The sequence below is a fragment of the Oncorhynchus mykiss genome, chromosome 23 (assembly GCF_013265735.2).
Source record: "Oncorhynchus mykiss isolate Arlee chromosome 23, USDA_OmykA_1.1, whole genome shotgun sequence".
NCBI classification, from domain to species: domain Eukaryota; kingdom Metazoa; phylum Chordata; class Actinopteri; order Salmoniformes; family Salmonidae; genus Oncorhynchus; species Oncorhynchus mykiss.
Window position 1 is genome coordinate 20,501,853 of NC_048587.1, and position 20,791 is coordinate 20,522,643.

Consider the following 20,791-nt stretch of genomic DNA (forward strand, 5'->3'; position numbering starts at 1 on the left):
GTAAGAAAAGTATGTGAACTCTGGAATTACCTAGATTTCTGCATAAATTGGTCATCAAATTGGATCTGATCTTCATTTAAGTCACAACAATAGATTAACATAGTGTGCTTAAACTAATAACACACAAATTATTGTATTTTTCTTGTCTATATTGAATACATAATTTAAACATTCACAGTGTAGGTTGGGAAAAGTATGTGAACCCCTAGGCTAATGATTTCTCCAAAAGATAATTGGAGTCAGGAGTCAGCTAACCTGGAGTCCAATCAATGAGACGAGATTGGAGATGTTGATTAGAGCTGCCTTGCCCAATAAAAAACTATTCACAAGAAGCATTGCCTGATGTGAACCATGCCTCGAACAAAAGAGATCTCAGAAGACCTAAGATTAAGAATTGTTGACTTGCATAAAGCTGAAAAGGGTTACAAAAGTATCTCTAAAAGCCTTCATGTTCATCAGTCCACGGTAAGACAAATTGTCTATAAATGGAGAAAGTTCAGCACTGTTGCTACTCTCCCTAGGTGTGGCCGTCCTGCGAAGATGATTGCAAGAGCACAGCGCAGAATGCTCAATGAGGTTAAGAAGAATCCTAGAGTGTCAGCTAAAGACTTAGAGAAATCTCTGAAACATGCCAACATCTCTGTTGACGAGTCTACGATAAGTAAAACACTAAACAAGAATGGTGTTAATGGGAGGTCACCATGGAAGAAGCCACTGCTGTCCAAAAAAAACATTGCTGCAAGTCTGAAGTTTGCAAAAGTGCACCTGGATGTTCCACAGTGCTACTGGCAAAATATTCTGTAGACTGATGAAACTACAGTTGGAAGTAGCACACAACACTGTGTGTGGAGGAAAAAAGGTACAGCACACCAACATCAAAACCTCATCCCAACTGTAAAGTATGGTGGAGGGAGCATTATGGTTTGGGGCTGCTTTGCTGCATCAGGGTCTGGATAGCTTGCTATCATCGACAGAACAATGATTTCCCAAGACATTTTTCAGAAGAATGTAAGGCTATCTGTCCTGCAATTGAAGCTCAACAGAAGTTAGGTGATGCAACAGGACAATGACCCAAAACACAGAAGTAAATCAACAACAGAATGTCTTCAACAAGAAAACACCAGTCAGAGTCCTGACCTCAACCCGATTGAGATGCTGTTGCTTGACCTCGAGAGCAGTTCACAACAGACATCCCAATAATATTGCTGAACTGAAACCGTTTTGTAAAAAAGAATGGTCCAAAATTCCTTCTGACCGTTGTGCGGTTCTGATCCGCAACTACAGAAAACATTTGGTTGAGGTTAATTCTGCCAAAGTAGGGTCAACCAGTTATTAAATCCAGGGTTCACATACTTTTCCCACCCTGCACTGTGAATGTTTACACAGTGTGTTCAATAAAGACATGAAAACATATAATTGCTTTTGTTATTAGTTTAAGCACACTGTGTTTGTCTATTGTTGTAACTTAGATGAAGATCAGATCACATTCTGACCAATTTATGCAGAAATCCAGGTAGTTCCAAAAGGTTCACATACTTTTTCTTTCCACTGTATACACTGGCACCCTATCTGAGGGTCAGGAGAGGGGTGTAGGGAGATATTTGCCACACTGTTATGGTATACAGAATTACATTTGTTCCAGCATCTGAGGATCTGCTCATATATTGAAAGTTTACATTTTAAACAAAGAGATGGGGGAGAGGTATTTTTTTTATTTTTAAATTGAATCCTTATTTAACTAGGCAAACAAAATCTTATTTACAATGACGGCCAAACCCGGACAATGCTGGGCCAGTTGAGACTCCCAATCACGACCGGATGTGATACAGCTTGGACTTACACTGTGAAAACTAAACTTGGAGCACCCAAGAGACTCTGAAGACGAGTCATTTGTTACATGTGAGTGTTGAGAAGGGGAATAAAACGTTTTAAAAATCAGAACTCCCGTGGAATGCCAATAGCTGTAGTGAAAAGGGGAGAGAATCCTGGATTCCACATACAAAAGTATGTATTGTGTGTAGGTGTCTGGGTGGCTTGACTATCAGTTGTATGATTAGGGTGGTAGTGAGGAGAGGAGTCTGGTTTGGACCAGATCCAACCCTCTGGTTTAGTGTGAAGTTGGCTTTTCCACTCCCTCCTGCCTGTTGAAGTTCACACCACTTGAAGCTATCAGATCCACTTCCTCACAGATTCTCTTCCTCCTCCACCGGCGGGCAGGCCACAGTCAACTGGAGACAAAACAATAATATAGGCGCGCATTAGCAGAGGCAGTGTTGCCCTCCCGCCATCTGCGTGCAGCTGAACTGACAGCCCATTTAACTAAAAGCTGGGTCATTGGATCACTTGGTGTCAAGACTCTCTGGTGTGGAGTCTTTAAACGGCCTCTTTAGACGTGCAGTTTGGGAAGAGATTTTCAAACACACAATCATAAGAAATGCATTGGCTCTGTTGATTCAGTCACTGTGAAGGTGAAATCCCTCCCTGTGAGTGGTTGTATGGATATGTACAGTAGGCTAGAGGTGTCATGTTTGGCTGAAATGTTACTGTGAACAATCAAAAGTGGGATACAGCAACAACAAAAAAATCCTTAGCTCAGCAAGCACCCGAGTTTCAAGCTGTTCACTAGCTGGCTTTCTGTTAGTTCCACAACTTCAAAGGGAGCAGGCCTAGCTGACTTCTGGGAAACCACTCGCACAGGCATGCGTGTGGGAGACATGCACACACTCTCAAAGTCTAGCATGGGGACACCCACACACACTCCCACCAATACATAGGGAGACACACACAACTTGCAGTTTAACCCCACATACTACCCACACACAAAGGTAGCCTAGTGGTTAGAGCGTTGGGCCAGTAACCGAAATGTTGCCGGATCGAATCCCTGAGCTGACAAGGTCAAATAAAATGTTCTGCCCCTGAGCAAGGCAGCTAACCCACTGTTCCCCGGGCGCCGAAGACGTGGATGTCGATTAAGGCAGCCCCCACACCTCTCTGATTCAGAGGGGAAAGGTTAAATGCAGAAGACACATTTCAGTTGAAGGCATTCAGTTGTACAACTGACTAGGTATCCCCCCTTTCACAAACCCCTCCATTCCAGACCACAAATACCCACACACACTGCCCAGATATGCATGATGAGACACACACATACTACACAAACACAGGGGAGATATCTCCAACCCTTAGGCCCCACCTTTCATCCATTTGAGGTCTCTCGTGCCTTTCCCCTACCTCTACTGAGCGTGCTCAGACTAGAGTGTTGGTATTCGATGCAGTGCATGAGGGCTTCATAAATAACATTCCCCTGTACAGACAGAATGAGGCCCAGAACGCTGCTGCACTTCCTGGCTTTTAGTGGAGCACATGGACAGATCTTTTGAGATGTGTCCGTGTGAGATCATCCTCTACTGTCTCGCCCGCTCGTTGTTTATGGAACACAAATAGGTAACTGCCAAAATAAAGGAAACACCAATGTAAAGTGTCTTAATAGGGTTTTGGGCCACCACGAGCCAGAACAACTTCAATGCACCTTGGCATAGATTCTACAAGTGTCTGGACCTCTATTGGGGGGGTCTCAGGTGCCGCTCCAGAATCTCCCATAAGTGTTCAATTGGGATGAGATCTGGTGACCAAGACGGCTATGGCATATGGTGTACATAATTTTCATGCTCGTCAAACCATTCAGTGACCACTCGTGCCCTGTGGATGGGGGAATTGTCATCCTATCGAGGCATAGCCATGGTAGCGAAAAAAATGGCCTGCGCATAATTTTTATGCATGACCCTAAGCATGATGGGGTGTTAATTGCTGCTTTCAATATACCTTGTATCCCTAATTTACTCAAGTGTTTCTATTATTTTGTCAGTTACCTGTATGTCGGTGTTTGGGTTACTACATGATTCCATAGTTTTGATGTGTTCACTATTATTCTACAATGTAGCAAATAGTAAAAATAAAGAAAAACCCTGGAAGGAGTAGGTGTGTCCAAACTTTTGACTGTGTGTGTGTGCGTGTGTGTACAGTTGAAGTCGGAAGTTTACAAACACTTAGGTTGGAGTCATTAAAACTTGTTTTTCAACCACTCCACAAATTTCTTGTTAACAAACTATAGTTTTGGCAAGTCGGATAGGACATCTACTTTGTGCATGACAAGTCATTTTTCCAACAATTGTTTACAGACAGATTATTTCACTAATAATTCACTGTATGACAATTCCAGTGGGTCAGACGTTTACATACACTAAGTTGACTGTGCCTTTAAAAAACTTGGAAAGTTCCAGATAATGATGTCATGGCTTTAGAAGCTTCTGATAGGCTAATTGACATCATTTGAGTCAATTGGAGGTGTACCTTGGGATGTATTTCAAGGCCTACCTTCAACCTCCGTGCCTCTTTGCTTGACATCATGGGAAAATCAACAACAACAACAAATTGTGGATCTCCACAAGTCTGGTTCATCCTTGGGAGAAATTTCCATACGCCTGAAGGTACCACGTTCATCTATTTAAACAATAGTACGCAAGTATAAATACCATGGGACCATGCAGCCGTCATACAGCTCAGGAAGGAGACGCGTTCTGTCTCCTAGAAGATGAACTTACTTTGGTGCGAAAAGTGCAAATCAATCCCAGAACAACAGCAAAGAACCTTGTGAAGATGCTGGAGGAAACAGGTACAAAAGTATCTATATCCACAGTAAAAATGAGTCCTATGTTGACATAACCTGAAAGGCCGTTCAGCAAGGAAGAAGCCACTGCTCAAAAACCAGCATAAAAAAAAGCCAGACTACGGTTTGCAGCTGAACATGGGGACAAAGATCGTACTTTTTGGAGAAATGTCCTCTGGTCTGATGAAACAAAAATAGAACTCTTTGGCCATAATGACCATCATTATGTTTGGAGGAAAAAGGGGGATGCTTGCAAGCCGAAGAACACCATCCCAACCGTGAAGCACGGGGTGGCAGCATCATGTTGTAGGGGTGCTTTGCTGCAGGAGGGACTGGTGCACTTCACAAAATAGATGTCGTCATGAGAAGGAAAATGATATTATATTAAAGCAACATCAAGATATCAGTCAGGAAGTTAAAGCTTGGTCACAAATGGGTCTTCCAAATGGACAATGACCCCAAGCATACTTCCAAAGTTATGGCAAAATGGCTTAAGGACAACAAAGTCAAGGTATTGGAGTGGCCATCACGAAGCCCTGACCTCAATCCTATAGAAAATTTGAAAAAGCGTGTGCGAGTAGGGAGGCCTACAAACCTCAGTTACACCAGCTCTGTCAGGAGGAATGGGCCAACATTCACCCAACTTATTGTGGGTAGCTTGAAGAAGGCTACCTGAAACGTTTGTCCCAAGATAAACAATTTAAAGGCAACGCTACCAAATACTATGAATCATAAACAATTAATGAACATGCAGGACGGTCTGAGGGATGGTCGTTAAGGTCACAGTTATGAAAACTTAGGACACTAAAGAGGCCTTTCTACTGACTCTGAAAAACGGCAAAAGGAAGATGCCCAGGGTCCCTGCTCATCTGCGTGAATGTGCCTTAGACATGCTTCAAGGAGGCATGAGGACTGCCAGGGCACTAAATTGCAATGTCCGTACTGTGAGACACCAAAGACAGCGCTACAAGGAGACGGGACAGACAGCTGATCGTCCCTCGCAGTGGCAGACCACGTGTAACAACACCTGTGCAGGACCGGTACATCCAAACATCACACCTGCAGGACAGGTACAGGATGGCAACAACAGTTGGCCGAGGTACACCAGGAACATACAATCCCTCCATCAGTGCTCAGACTGTCCGCAATAGGCTGAGAGAGGCTGGACTGAGGGCTTGTAGGCCTGTTGTAAGGCAGGTCCTCACCAGACATCACCGGCAAGAATGTCGCCTATGGGCACAAACCCACCGTCGCTGGACCAGACAGGACTGGCAAAAAAGTGCTCTTCAGTGACGAGTCGCGGTTTTGTCTCGTCAGGGGTGATGGTCGGATTTGCGTTTATTGTCGAAGATTTGAGCATTACACCGAGGCCTGTACTCTGGAGCGGGATCGATTGGAAGGTGGAGGGTCCGTCATGGTCGGGTCCGATGTGTCACAGCATCATCGGACTGAGCTTGTTGTCATTGCAGACAATCTCAACACTGTGCGTTACAGGGAAGACATCCTCCTCCTTCATGTGGTACCCTTCCTGCAAGCTCATCCTGACATGACCCTCCAGCATGACAATGCCACCAGCCATACTGCTCGTTCTGTGCGTGATTCCCTGCAAGACCGGTATGTGAGTTGCCAGCGACATGGCCAGCGAAGAGCCTGGCTTTAACTATAATAGAAAGAGGAGTGGGAGGCCCAGGTGCACAACTAAGCAAGAGGACAAGTACATTAGTGTCTAGTTTGAGAAACAGACCCCTCACAAGTCCTCAACTGGCAGCTTCATTAAATAGTACCCGCAAAACACCAGTCTCAACGTCAACAGTGAAGAGTCTACTCCGGGATGCTGGCCTTCTTTAGACTTTAGACAAGAGCTCATGGGTGTGCCTGGCCCACCAATGTTTGCACTCCTGCCAGTCATGTGAAATTCATAGATTAGGGCCTAATTTATTTATTTCAATTGACTGATTTAAAAAAAAAAATATATATATATATATATATATATATATATATTTTATATTTATATTTTTGTTCAGTATAGCTATGACTATTACATGCCTGTGTGTGTTGCTTTCTAACTTAATTATTTGTTTTCAGTGTGCTGATGATGAAATCATTTTATTATTCATATGGGAAAGTATTTAATTAAAATATGTAAAAGAGGGTGAGGTCATATTTTCAAATCTGGCATTGCTCTGCCCTGTCACTTTTTAATTGTACTGCATGATGATCGTGACTATGCATACATTTCCATTGAGACAATGGAAAACAAGCCAGACAAATCCTGTGCGGTGTTGATATTCCAGTCTCAGTCCCTATCGTATTGCATTTGAGTGGGTGTGACGGGAAATTGAAACCAAGTGCGGAAAGCGTCGGTGTGAAATACTCTCCTGCTCAGATGGCAGTCACCAAACTAGAAACAGAGGATGACGCAGCCACGAGACATTGAGGAAACCCAACTGGCCTATGTTGAGAGAGGACATATGTAATTCAAGCCAGTGTGGTCAGGTTCACACACCAAACCACCCACCACTTTCTCTTCGATTTAGACAAAAGTAGTCACTCCACCCTTTCTGACTCCTCTCTCTCTTCAAACCAAAGTAGCGCTCCATTCACATTCCCACTCGTCCCTGTTCTCTGTGTTCCAGATTCAAGAGTTCCTGGTGCATGCGGTGGTGGAGGACATGATGGATAACCATGGCGACCAGGCCTCGTCCCTGCGGGCCAAGATCCAGGAGCTCCTGTCCCGCCATAGCATCGACGCTGAGATCTGGCGTCACTACGCCCTGCTGTATGGAGACGGACAGAGCACCAGGCCTGGTGACGAGTTAGTAGGCCCCCTTAACATTCCCCTAACATCCCTTGACATTTAGCTGTGCAAACACCACACATGAAATATACTTACTGTATGTGCTCTGAGGAGAGGGGGGAAAGTAATTATTGTAATGGACTTTGCGCCTGTTAATAAGCTATTCATAGGCTCATTAGTAACTGATAGGCATTGGTAACTAATGGTGTTGCACTTAGCCACACGGTGATAGATGGCTCCTATTTGTCCGACTCAGTGGGCTGATGAGTTTTTTTTTTCCTTCATACAAAGGCCACATGTAGAAGTTGGTCAAATTGAGAGAAAAAAGCTATTAAAGTGTGACTTTGTCCTCGTGTTTATTGGCCAGTTGTAGTGTTTTGTTCACACACTAGGTTTTTTTTCAATGTTAGAAACTGTCTGCTGCTAGGAAGACATAGCAGTCTGAGACTTTTTTTCATCACAGACAAGCGATTTCCCAAGTTACCGCAGTAAGGATTGTGCTTGATTGAGCATTCACTTTTTGCTGGTTCTTGTCATTACAATACTTATACTTTAATTGTTATCTTAGATGTATTTGTGTGCTTCTACATTTTTACTTAGGAGCACATCGTGTCAGCATAAGGCAGGGCCTAAAATTAACTTTTTTTTGGTAGGTGGATAAAAAAAATCTACCAGCCACTCCAATTATTTTTATTACTAATAATAACACATGAAAACGCATGAGCATGCTTCGTAATGTTTCGAAAACAAGAAATGTATTACTGGTAAGAAGTAATGTTGTATAATGCTCTATTTAATTTAATATTCTGTGATCTGAGTCAAAAAAATAAAAACTGCTGCCCCCTTAAGGTTACCCTGGTAACAGTGCCACTCCAGTTGTCATGTGTGCCTGTGAGAATCTCACTAGTAAAGACCGAAGATGTCTCTTTTTGCTAGCAGTGGAAGCAAACTCACACATTGAAAAGCAACCTAGCTTGTGAGCAAAACAGTGTAACTAGCCAAGAAACACGAGGACAAAGTCTCACTTTAGTAGACTTTAGAATGAATTAGACCAACATTTATACCTGTGCTCATTGCTTCTAAAAATGAATCTTTCAGCACATCCCTCAGTGCTCACAGCCACCCCAGACAGGCAGTATGGCTGCGGAAGGTGGGATAAATTAACGTTAGGATTCAGATTTCTTTGTGCATTACCAAAAATTAAACAAAAGGGCAGAAATACTTTGAAAACAGCTACTGCAGCATTTATTTAGCTATAAATCACAACTTGCACTTGTGCCCATACTTGACTATTTTTATGAAATGCTCACACTGTATAGCCCTGAGTGTGACCACCTGACAACGTGGCTGGTGAATTGGACGTTCTTAGGGAGTGAACGTTATTTATAGTACAGACCTCTGAAATGAAAATGGATGGTACTCCCTTAAGCAAAATATATTTTACCTAAACCCTCTCTGAACTCTTGAAAAAATAAATAAATAAGAAAAAAATATAAAGACCCTTCCCTATACCAAGAATAATAATTTAAACAAGTGGATAGCAGAGAATATGTCTCCCGTTTACCCTCACTTATTGGACAGACTTAGATATTCAGTTTTAGAAACTGTTCTTCATCTTGTAAGCGTTACATGGCAATGCAGGAATTTTTATTGAGCACGGGGCTGCGGGCCAGAAGGTTGTGGGTTCGCAGACCACCGTGGACAAGAGTAGGGGTGGAAAGATCTCCTTAATAGTAAAAGCATTGCATGCATCTGTCATCGTATTTACAGGTCAGGAAAGAAAATAGCCTTTTAATACAAATTTCATGCAATTCTTCGCCATTTTACATATTAGCGGAATCTTTTTTAACACCGCACAAATTACCGAAGTGTACCGGCTCAGAATGGACATAGAGAGAGGTGTATGTGTTAATCTTATCATATTTCTCCAATGCCAAATCCTTGTGTCTTGTTCTCAAATAATTACATCTGAGACATCATCAGAGCATGGTACTTAGAAAAGTTAGGCCTACCTTTCCACCCCAGACAGAGTTGGCCTACCGATTCAGAAAAATTTCATCTTTAACTAGCTAGCTACTCTTCTTCCGTGGCTTAACCCAACGAGAGAAGGTCACAAGTGTTTCCCTAAAAGCTGTCTGGATTTAAACATCTTCTATTGTACAGAAAGTGAATAGCTTAATCATTTGATCGTAACAGAATTCGATTACTTCCCAAGCTGGGGCGGCAGGTAGCCTAGTAGTTAGTGTGTTGGGACAGTAACCGAAAGGTTGCTGGATTGAATCCCCGAGCTGACAAGGTAAAAATCTGTCGTTCTGCCCCTGAGCAAGGCAGTTAACCCACTGTTCCCCGGGCGCCGAAGACGTCGATTTAAGGTAGCCTCCCGCACCTCTCTGATTCAGAGGGGTTGGGTTAAATGCAGAAGACACATTTCTGTTGAAGGCATTTAGTTGTACAACTGACCTAGGTATCCCTCTTTCCCCAAAGTCTATTTTTCATCTTCTCGGCTATAGCTCAGCCTCTGAATGTCAAAGAAACACAACAATGGTACAGTATCCCCATAATGTCTTTCCCGGGTATTTTACAGCTTGTTTGTAACATAAAGCATCAATAACAGAGCTTTGGTCCGGGATGCTTTATATAATCGGATCTAAAGTATAACTGCAAAAAATGTGGCAAAGAAATTAACGCTTCGTATTGAAGGCAAAGTTATGTTTGGGGCAAATCCAACACATTACTCAGTACCGCTCTTCATATTTTTAAGCATGTTGTTGGCTGCATTACGTTATGGGTATGCTTGTCATCGGGAAGGACTAGTGAGGGGTTTTTTAGGATTAAAAGAAACTGAGCAAAATCCTAGAGGACAACCTGGTTGTCTGCTTTCCACCAGACACTGGGATAATAATTCAACTTTCAACAGGACAATAACCTAAAACACAAGGACATTGAATGTTCCTGAGTAGCCTAGTTACAGTTTTGACTTAAATCATCTTGAAAATCTATGGCAAGTCTTGAAAATGGCTGTCTATAAATGATCACCAACAACTTGACAGAGCATGAAGAATGTTTTAAAGAATAATGGGCAAATATTATACCATCCAAGTGTGCAAAGCTCTTAGAGACTTACCCAGAAAGACTCACAGCTGTAATCGTTGCCAAAGGTGATTCTAACATGTATTGACTCAGGGTTTTGAATGCTTATATAAATGATATATTTCTGTATTTCATTTTCAACACATTTCTAAAAACATGTTTTCACTTTGTCGTTTATGGGGTATTGCGTGTTGATGGGTGAGAAGGGGGAAAAAAGCTAGGCTGTAACAAGAAAATGTGGAATAAGTTGAGGGTATGAATACTTTCTGAAGGTACTGTATGGCCTAATAAGCAACAAATCCTAAAACACTGAGAAATATTAAAGTTTCATCAATTACAAATTACATTACCCTCCCCTGGACTAATTAAAAAAATAGTAAACCTTCCCCTTGACTGAAATTTAATGCCAAAATCTACCCGCATTTGGCAGGTGGTGGGTGTTAATTTTAGGCACTGTTAGTCCTTAGTTATTATAATAAATAAGCCATATTATCAGCCTTTTGTGGCATGGTAAGCACTTTGTTGATTATTGATGTTCAGTGTAGAACTGTTTATCTGTTTTTACTATTGTATCTTAATTATGTATTTTAACTTTGGTTAAAAGACGCAGGTCACAAAAATTTAATGAAATTAAGCAATAAACCCCATTTACTTCTTACTAGTAATACATTTCTTGTTTTAGAAAAATCGAAAGCGTGCTCATCCCTTTTTTTTTTATATCATTAAAAAAAGTATAATAATTATAATAATGCCACCAAAAATATTTTGGCTGGTAAAAAATCTGAGTGGCTGGTTGATTTAGATTTTTTTAACTCTACCTGCCACAGTGGCTGGTGGACCAAAAATGTTATTTCCCACCCTGATCATATCCTTAGTGTGAGTTGTGACCCAAAGACCCATAGCACTGGCATGTTGTTTGTCATTCCATTCATCTTTCCACTGCCATTTCCCCCCTCCCATAGGCCAGTCATGCCACAGCGATGGCTTCTGTTAATTGTTTTATTCATTAAATGTGTTTACTTTGTATTCATTATAAACCAGATGGCTTGATGTTGCCAGCAGCTTGGTCAGGCTTTATGGTGTGTGACAATATTTGATTAAAAAAAGAAAAATAGGTGGCCACAGCATTCTATGTGTTAGAGGGATAATTGTTTTAATGCATTTTCTTGTGTGTGTCTGTTTGCTTGGCAGGCGTTGCATTTCCTGTCCAAGGCCCATCGCTGTGAGGTGCAGGCCAGAGGCTTGGAGAAAAGGTCTGGGACCTTCATGGAGGTTATAAAGAGAGCCATAGATCTGGCCAACGGTGAGTGTTGCACTCCCTGCCCCTATACATACACACACCTCATCCCCCCACACACGTTTCTTCGACACACACGGAACACTCGTCATGCTTAATGTCAAGTCTCCTGCAGGTCTTTGCGTCAGGCCGCGCGGGGAGGAGATATGATCGATGGCAGCCACGAGAAGAGTAAAAAGAAGACAAACAAATCCGTCTTACCCCACTGCCCTCTGCGAAACGCAATCGCCATCCAAACAATTACTCTGCGAGTTAGTGTGGAGGCAAGGGGGTTGGGAGATGAAGACAGCAGGAAGGATGGAGGAGAGTGTCCTATAGAAGAACTTCAATAAAGTTGTTAATCTCAAAAATCCCCAGGTTTTTCATTACAGCCGGATGCTGTTTTGAATTAAACATCAGAAGGAGTCAGGGCACCGGGGCAACACGGGAGGAATAGCAATGTGCATTCTCCAACACATCTCTGGGGTTGATGCTGTCGCTAAGGCTCATCTTCACTCAGGTCACACACCTTGTCCCTCACACACACATACTTTACACCCCACACATATACTTCATTACACACACACACACACACACACACACACACACACACACACACACACAGGTTCTGGTGTGAATCGCAAAACCCTCCAATATGCTGCCCCTGTGTCCTTCAGAAAAGCACAAAGCTTTATAAAGAGATACAGGTTGTGGTAGAGTGCCCCCTCTTCCACAACCTCCTCACTCAACTCAGCTTTGTAACCTCTATGATGGGCCTGGACACTTCATCCACAGAGCTGAGAGGGATGCGAAAAAATAAAGTGATGAGAACGAGGAGGGGGGTAGAGCAGAAAAGGTCCTCATCCATAAATCATGCTGTTTTGACCTGTCGCGGCTGAAGAAGACCATACAGGGAAAAGGTGTAGCTCAGATAGAGTAGAAGGGACCGCCGCTTGTTTTCTCTTTCCTCGTGTGCAAGAAGAAGATAAAAGGTGTTGGGTAAACACCAGGACAAAAGACTGCGGCGATGGGGAAATAGCCTATCAGTATCCTCACTGGGCTCAGGAACATGGCTTTGTGTTGGTATGTTTTTCAAAGAGTCACAGAATAACAGGTTCTCCTGAGCTTTATTCATCACTTTGTGTGGATCATAGCTACCATGGATAAGGTGTTTGTCGAAATTGGTACAATTCTACAAAGGAAATGAATGGTGTTTCATCCCGCTGAATGAATATTCACTGTGATGTCCTCTGAAAAAGTAAGTAGAGGCGTTACAGAGAACATTTTGATCACGTTATCTCGGACAGTGATCACGGGAGTGATTTAAACAGGCGTTGTGGAAAAAGGTCTTGGTCTAATGATTTATTTGCGAGCTGCCAGGCCTGTCACGGCGGGGGTGAACGGCGAAGTGTCTTTCGGCGTAACGAGATGAGACCCACTGAACGGAGTCACTGACTGCAGGCCTGCGAAGTCACCCTGCGGGAGGTAGAGCCCTCATTAACCAGTCCCAGGAGAAATGACTCCTCTCCTCAACTTCTCCGCACATGTGCAGTATAACCCACAGTCCTGTGTCTATATGGGACCTGTTAGTCATGCATAGGTCCATGGTGCCACAGTGTCTCACCAGGGCAGGCAGGGCCATGGCCCCTGGACCCTGAACCAGAAACCCCTGATCTCTCCCCTCCTGACCCCTCCATGGTACCCCATGCATGATGGTTGGTTGTCTCTCCCTCTAGCAATCACTCATTTTAATACACAACTTACGTGCTCTGTCTTTTAATCACGAATATTTACGTGCTAATAGGTATCTTTGGTCTCTATTTCTCACATGTATGTGTTCACAGTGACCCTCGGCTGTAGTAAGAAGAAGAGTAACCCCCAGGAGTCATTGCAGATGTTGTTCTCCATTCATCTCGCCACCAAAGCGAAGGTACACTACTAAACACTTGGCTTTCATGCCAGCATCCCACCACATCACACAGATGTATCGGACTGCTCACATCCAGTCATTACTACATCACTGACCTCGCATTGTTTTTTTGCGGTAACTTCTAACCAAATGTAGTAATCGTATTTCTTTTAAACCGTTTCTCCTCAGCCACTGCACGCAGATGTCGCAACTGGCGACATCCATGGCGACCTGAGTGATGATGTCAAAGAGCTTGAGCAGCTTATCACGGAGCTGCGCAGAGAATCAGCATGAATGCCTCGCTATAGACACACCTCGAAGGACTCTAAAGACCTCCTACAGCAAACTTGTCCCAGAGCAGACATGGCTACAAGGGACGCTGTCAGGGGACCTGCACCCATCACCCTCTTCCTTGCCAAGGGGACTTAACTGGATACATTTGTATATACAAAGTGTAATTTTGTATAGTTCCCCCTTGAGGTATGTGCTATTTGTTGTGTAAAGCATGGTTGAGGAATTGCTAGCTCAATCATGTTATGAACTCTACGGAATCTAAAGAAATCACAAAATGTGTACAACCATACATTGTACAAAGATGAAGCTTTATGATCATAGAACCACGCTTACCTTATTGTTAGTATGTACTAGTCATAACCCACTCCCCCAGGCGCAGTGAGAGCTTTGCAGATGAGAAATGTAAGCATGTGGGCCAAATATAAGAGCGATGCAGACGCACAACAGGAGAGTGTGGACACACACACTCATCACCGGGGAAGCAGCGGGCCATGAAAGTGTCATCTCGCCTCGCTCACACAGAACAGACTCCATGGAAGAAGAACAGACTCTGCACAGCTAACTCATCATGCTCAGGGGCTACAGACAGAGATCCTACACTCTTCTCCTCTTGGGTTTTCTCTCCGAAAGGAAAATGACCTTGACATTGCCTTTGTTTTATCATACTTATTGTTTTATTGATATTGTACAGGTTTTTTCTTTGCCTATGCCTTTGTCAAGGACTGTCTCTGCCTTGCTTTGAAGTAAAGTCCCACAGTGTGGGTGACTGACAAAGGAGGAAATGACTTTTATACGAGTAGATATGTACATGTGTTATGTCACAGCTGTAGTCCTCTTTCATGTTGTTAGTTTTTTGCGATTTGGTGATCATTTCTGGATTGGGAAGGAAGTGTGCGTCACCCTTAAGTATACTGTATGTTTGTTTACCTTCCATCTTTTCCACAGTTTGTGATCACACAACTTGTTTGCATACCAAACCACTCGATCAGAACCAGATTTCTGGCCCAAAATGTCAGTAATTTAATAAAAATGTAAAATAATGGTCATTACGAGTGTGTTGTCATTATTTACTATCCTACACCATTACATCATATATCCAGGAGACACAGGGAAAATATAGTCATAAATATTCATGACAAACATCATTACACTGATTTGCTGCCATGACATATGTTTGGAGAGGCCTCCCTTTGAAGCAGGAGAACAAAATGCTTGTTCAGCCTCCTGTTTCTTTTCAACATTCCTGGTGTTTCCCAGTGACAACCTGACAACATCCTCATAAAGTTCCAACAGCAGCTGAAGTTCGATGGTGAGGTCATTGCCAGTGAGGAACAACAAAATGACATCACCTTTCATGTTATTCATTGAGTGGTATGAATTAACAGTAAGGAACTGATCATCACCATGAGCCGTTCTTGGTCAGGACGACCTAGAGTGAGGACTTGATTACAAAAGGTTTATCAGAATCTTTTTCAGAAGAATAACTTTCTTTATAGAAAATGTGTGACCTGAAAGCTCACTGGAACAAAGACCCCAACATTCACATTTTACATGCAACTTGTGCATGTCTATGTTGGTACCTTCCCACAGTCTTACTATGACTTCAGTATTTCCCAGAAGCATCTTACACATCCAGAGTGACTTAAATACAGTAAGTAGTGAATGCATATATTCATGTCTGACTCTTCCGTCCTTGATCATCCTGGATGACTGTTTCCTGGTCAGATTTGATCTGGCACATGAGGCTGACCCAGATGTAATCGGTGACTGCATGTGCCCTGTCTTTCGCCACATATCTATCCCCTTCTCAGATGATGCAGCTCCACAGACACTGAGCTCTGGTTACCATCACCCCTTGTGTTTCAAATTCAAACGTTTCTCGACTGTCCCCCCTTTCCCTCGCATTCTGGAGGGAAGAGTCTAGTGGCCTTTTTAAAAAAAAATCTATTAATAAGTGTATGACACCACTGTATCAAGTATCCACCCACTTAAAACTTCAATGGGGGACATAGAGTTTTTAAGAAAACAATTAGATACCACTCAGAGAGCCAACGTCAGACGTAATTCTACTTTGTATGTTTTCCAAAGCACACGCAATGACTTCATGGGGCTTATGTTGATCTGGGTGGAGGTCCTCAAAATCACTGTGTATGCGCTATAGTACGTCTTCAATGAACTCACTCCTGTACTGGAATATCCCCTGCAGTCTTCAATGGAATAATGAGTCACTGCTGAACAATTTACCAAGGGGTCGCTGGTAATTCTGCAGTGTAGGAGGACAGTAACTAGGGATAAGCATCAAAAATTAGAACCGCACCAGGAATGGCCCGCTGCGCAACTGTGGTCAACTCGTGGGTTGTTGGATGAATAATGGTACGAACATGGCTTTATGAATTACTTGACTATAGTTTATGACGCATTTCGCATGGTAGTTCCTATCTGATTCATGCGGGAGTGTATGGAACCGAAGTAACAATGACATAGAGCACTTTGACAGCGTGTACTTTAAATAAATATTTGTTATTTATAAATACGAGTTAAGAAACTTGACACATTATTAGTATTCCAAAGTATTACACATTACACGTGGCTTATTGGTTGTTTATTATTTTATAACGTGTCATTCTTATAAGCGTGTATTTATACTCTTATCACTCATGAACTTGCTGGACAACAAGGTTTATGCCTTCTGTCACTTTGATGAGCTCGCGCTCCTGCCGACAGCACAGTTTATGCATCTTCAGGAATAGATTTTCTTTAGGTCTTTGGCGACTTTATGAACACTACGCACTCCAAACATTTATTTTAGGGTTCAGCCCCACAAGTTTGTTCCAATAAGCGTCCCACTCCTGACGTCATGTCTGCCGGAGATTGGCTGTTCAGTTCTGACACTAACTCCTGCCCTTACACAGTGAAACTTTTTAAAAGAGTTTTCAATCGCATCTGCAGGGTAAAGTATTGCACAAACGTAGCCATAGCAGCCGTAACATCTGCTGCCCAGCTTCCCCCTACCCAGCGCAGAGATAAAGCAGTGCTTATTCCGTTTTAGACCCATATTCAGGTTTATACATGCCCTCTTTTATTTTGTACTTTTTAAAATTAAGCCTACGTTTTAGTTCTCGTCTTTAATTCGGGTTGAAAGGCGAACCATAGACAAATATACTCAGGGATATATAACTGTTTCACTTGCTATAAAGTTACAGAAGTTTTTATTTTCCAGATACGGACCTTCTTCAAGGAATTTATTATAAAGTTTCCAAAAAAGTATATTGTCTTTACGCGGATACGGAGTGGATATGGCTTGGATCAGATGGGACCTATTATTTTCTATAGGTTTATTCATTTCACCGGCATTTGTCTCCACGGATCAGAGTGGCTTTAGGAGATACTACGTGTTGCAGCCAGGACCGAGCGGGACGGACAGAGTACATGTGAGTTCCATCTCTTCGCGCTCCGGTGCCACGGGACAGCCCCATGCCTACAATGTGGAGCTCTCGGCCAGTTACAGTGGCCAGGTCCGAACCCGTAGGATGGGTAACCAAGCGAACCCGATCCCGCTTCGCCAGGACACACAGTTTACGCAGCATCAGCAAGTCATTCGGCGCACCAGCCACAACGTTCAACAGAGTCACCAAATGAAAATGTCAGGGTAAGATAACCTGCGGGTCTCTGAAAAAATAGTTGATGTTACAGAACAGTGAATGGCTATTGGCTACGTATCCTCTTGGATGGCCAGGTGGTCTGTTATAAAATATATAATGTTGTTGGGTCAACTTACTATATATAGTAGCCTACAGTATAGGCATGCCTGGCACCTGGTAAAGAAACGTGCTATAAGACTGGCCTACAACATTCACTGTCATCATCAACATGAGCATACAGCATGGTCTTAGGGTTGTTAAATATACACTGAGTGGACAAAACATTAGGAACACCTTTCTAATATTAAGTTGCACCCCCATTTGCTCTCAGAAGGGCTTCAATGCGTGGATTCTACAAGGTGTCGAAAGTATTCCACAGGGACGCTGGCCCATGTTGACTCCAATGCTTCCCACAGTTTTGTCAAGTTGACTGGGTGTCCTTTTGGTGTTGGACCATTCTTGATACACATGAGAACCTGTTGAGTATGGAAAAATCAGCTGCATTGCCGTTCTTAGCACACCCACACCAGTGTGCCTGGTACTTACTATCATACTCCATTCAAAGGCACTTCAATATCTTGTCATGCTCAGTCACCCTCTGAATGGCACACATACACCATTCATGTCTCAGTTGTCTCAAGGTTTAAAAATCCTCCTTTAACCTGTGTCCTCCCCTTCATCTTCAACGATTGAAGTGGATTTAACAAGTGACATCAATATGGGCTCATTGCTTTCACCTGGATTCAATCGATGTCATGAGCAGGTGTTCCTAATGTTTTGTGCACTCACTGTGCATTATTAAATAAATAGTCTGTAACTTACAATACATTCTATATTCTATTTGATTCAGGTAGCTAATTTGATCATATTTCTGACCAATTAAAACAACATACGATACTGTACTCATTTCAGACATTTAGCCCAATGAATGTAATGTGTCAATAATGAACTTTGTTCAAAACTTTCAAGTTGATACAAAATACATGTCTTAACATCCACTCAGTAGAGACAGAAACTAAAACAGCCAATTTAAAGTACTATCCTCAAAGGACACTAAATAATAAAACAAAATGGCCCATATCCTGTTGTGTTCAGGAGCATGACCTCAAAGTGCAGGGTCCTAGTCGCAGCACTCTCAGATGTATGATTAGTGGGGACATTCCCACACTCTCAGCAGGGGCCACCAGGCTAGGGGTGCCCAGCTTTACCTCCAATGAAAGGAGGCCCCTAATACCAGATCTGGCCCAGGCTTGGCGGCACAGGTGGGTCACTCGAACCACCCGTGTGTGAGTTTTAGCCAGTATGAGCTGGTCTTTTGTGTGTGACAGTGCTCTCTCTTTCTCTCTGTGTCTCTGGGTGTTATTGCAGGGTGAATGTCTGTGGAGGGCAGTGCTGTCATGGATGGAGTAAGGCCTCTGGATCGCAGCAGTGCACAAAGCGTGAGTATACACTACACTACATCACCACAGCCGAGCCACCGCTGCCAAATCGTTGCAGTTGATCAAAATGTTTTTCCAAATTATTGACAACAGTCTTGGATTCACTCTACACTCTTAGAAGAAAAGGTACTATCTAGGACCTGAAAGGGTTCTTCGGCTGTCCCCATAGGAGAACCTTTTGAAGAACCCTTGTTGGTCCCAGGTAGATCCCTTTTTGCTTCTAAGTAGAACCATTTTGGGTTCCATGTTGAACCCTTTCCACAAGAGGCTTCTACATGGAACCCAAAATGGTTCTACCTGGAACCAAAAAGGGTTTTACTTGGAACCAAGAATAGACCTCCTATGAGGACAGCCGAGGGAACCCTATTGGAACCTTTTTATCTAAGAGTATACTTGGCACCTCATAACTTCTTCCTTTGGAAAATGTACACAATCGTCTTCGCTCGTGTTGTTCATCAGACAGCACATGTGCCAGAACCCCAGCATCATACCATGTATAATCCATCCAGAATACCCCCTCCCCTACTCTACTTGGAAACTCACCCAAGCATACATACGTATATGTTTTCAAGGCGCCTTTAGCTGATTTGTAGCGCCAGATTGGAGAACAACACCTTTCTATGTTGCTCTTTATAAGTAACTGGCATTGCTGGCAGTGGCTCTACCCACCTGGGAACAATGCCGGGACTGTCAGTGTGTTATGGCCCGTGTTGCAGAGTCATGAGGACACTGTTATTGCATAGGACTGGGCGCGCAGGGCCGGCCGAAAGAGAAGCAGGTTTAGAGTGTATTATACCTCTTGGCTCGGCCCCACCAGTGGGATCTCTGTCTTATTCGACCGTAAGGCCTTGCCAGCTGGTTATATAAGAGACAGACGGCTTTCTTCTGCGACGAGTCTGGTGGACCTCCTGGGGAAACCAGGGTTACGTTTTAGTCTAGGACCCCTGGTTCATACGTTTAATAGGCCCAGTGCGCCTGTTCTGCTCTACTCTGCTCTGGTCTACTCACGCTTAAGACTGGACTGCACTTAGTACAGGGACTCTTTGTCGCTGCCTTGGTGCCAGTGGTATGTGTGTACGTCTGTGTTGGTGTTTGTTTGGGTGTATGTGTATATATGGTGCCTTCAGAAAGTATTCGTATTCTACACTTTGTTGTGTTACAGCCTGAATTCAAAATGGATTCAGTATTTATTTTTTTGTTACTCATCTACTTAATGGAGAAAGTGAAAACATTTTTTTAGAAATGTATGCAAATATATTGGAAATTAAATACAGAAATATCTCATTTACATAAGTATTCACACCCCTGAGTCAATACCTTGTAGATGCACCTTTGGCAGCGATTACTGCTGTGAGTCTTTCTGGGTAAGTCTCAGAGCTTTCCACACCTGTATTATGCAACATTTGCCCATTATTATTTTCCAAAAATGTAGAGCTCTGTCAAATTGGTTGTTGATCATTGCTAGACAACCATTTTCAGGTCTTGCCATAGATTTTCAAGTAGATTTAAGTCAAAACTGTAACTTGGCCACTCAAGAACATTCACTGTCTTCTTGATTTGGCCTTGTGCTTTATGATATTGTCCTGCTGAAAGATGAATTCATCTCCCAGTGTCTGGTGGAAAACAGACTGAACCAGGTTTTCTTCTAGGATTTTGCCTGCGGTTAGTTCCTTTCCGTT

At 42.9% G+C, this 20,791-nt stretch overlaps 2 protein-coding genes across 6 annotated transcripts in view; both read left to right on the forward strand.

Moving 5' to 3' along the window:
• The window catches only part of LOC110502429 (tetratricopeptide repeat protein 27), a 158,340-nt gene extending 143,262 nt beyond the window's left edge, over positions 1-15,078 (forward strand). Inside the window, 4 exon segments of the mRNA XM_036960856.1 lie at positions 7,303-7,485; positions 11,745-11,856; positions 13,674-13,759; positions 13,928-15,078. Of these exon segments, the coding sequence (XP_036816751.1) occupies positions 7,303-7,485; positions 11,745-11,856; positions 13,674-13,759; positions 13,928-14,032 (486 nt within the window). The 3' untranslated portion in view covers positions 14,033-15,078.
• A 1,880-nt stretch (positions 15,079-16,958) lies between these two features.
• The window catches only part of LOC110502431 (latent-transforming growth factor beta-binding protein 1), a 144,047-nt gene continuing 140,214 nt past the window's right edge, over positions 16,959-20,791 (forward strand). For 4 of the 5 annotated variants that reach the window (XM_036959791.1, XM_036959796.1, XM_036959793.1 and 1 more), the window contains exons 1-2: positions 16,960-17,681; positions 19,042-19,112. In XM_036959791.1, coding sequence (XP_036815686.1) covers positions 17,329-17,681; positions 19,042-19,112 — 424 coding nt within the window. In that variant the 5' untranslated portion in view covers positions 16,960-17,328. Of the gene's footprint in view, positions 17,682-19,041; positions 19,113-20,791 lie in introns of all 5 variants that reach the window. The other variant, XM_036959792.1, reaches the window with a different exon arrangement.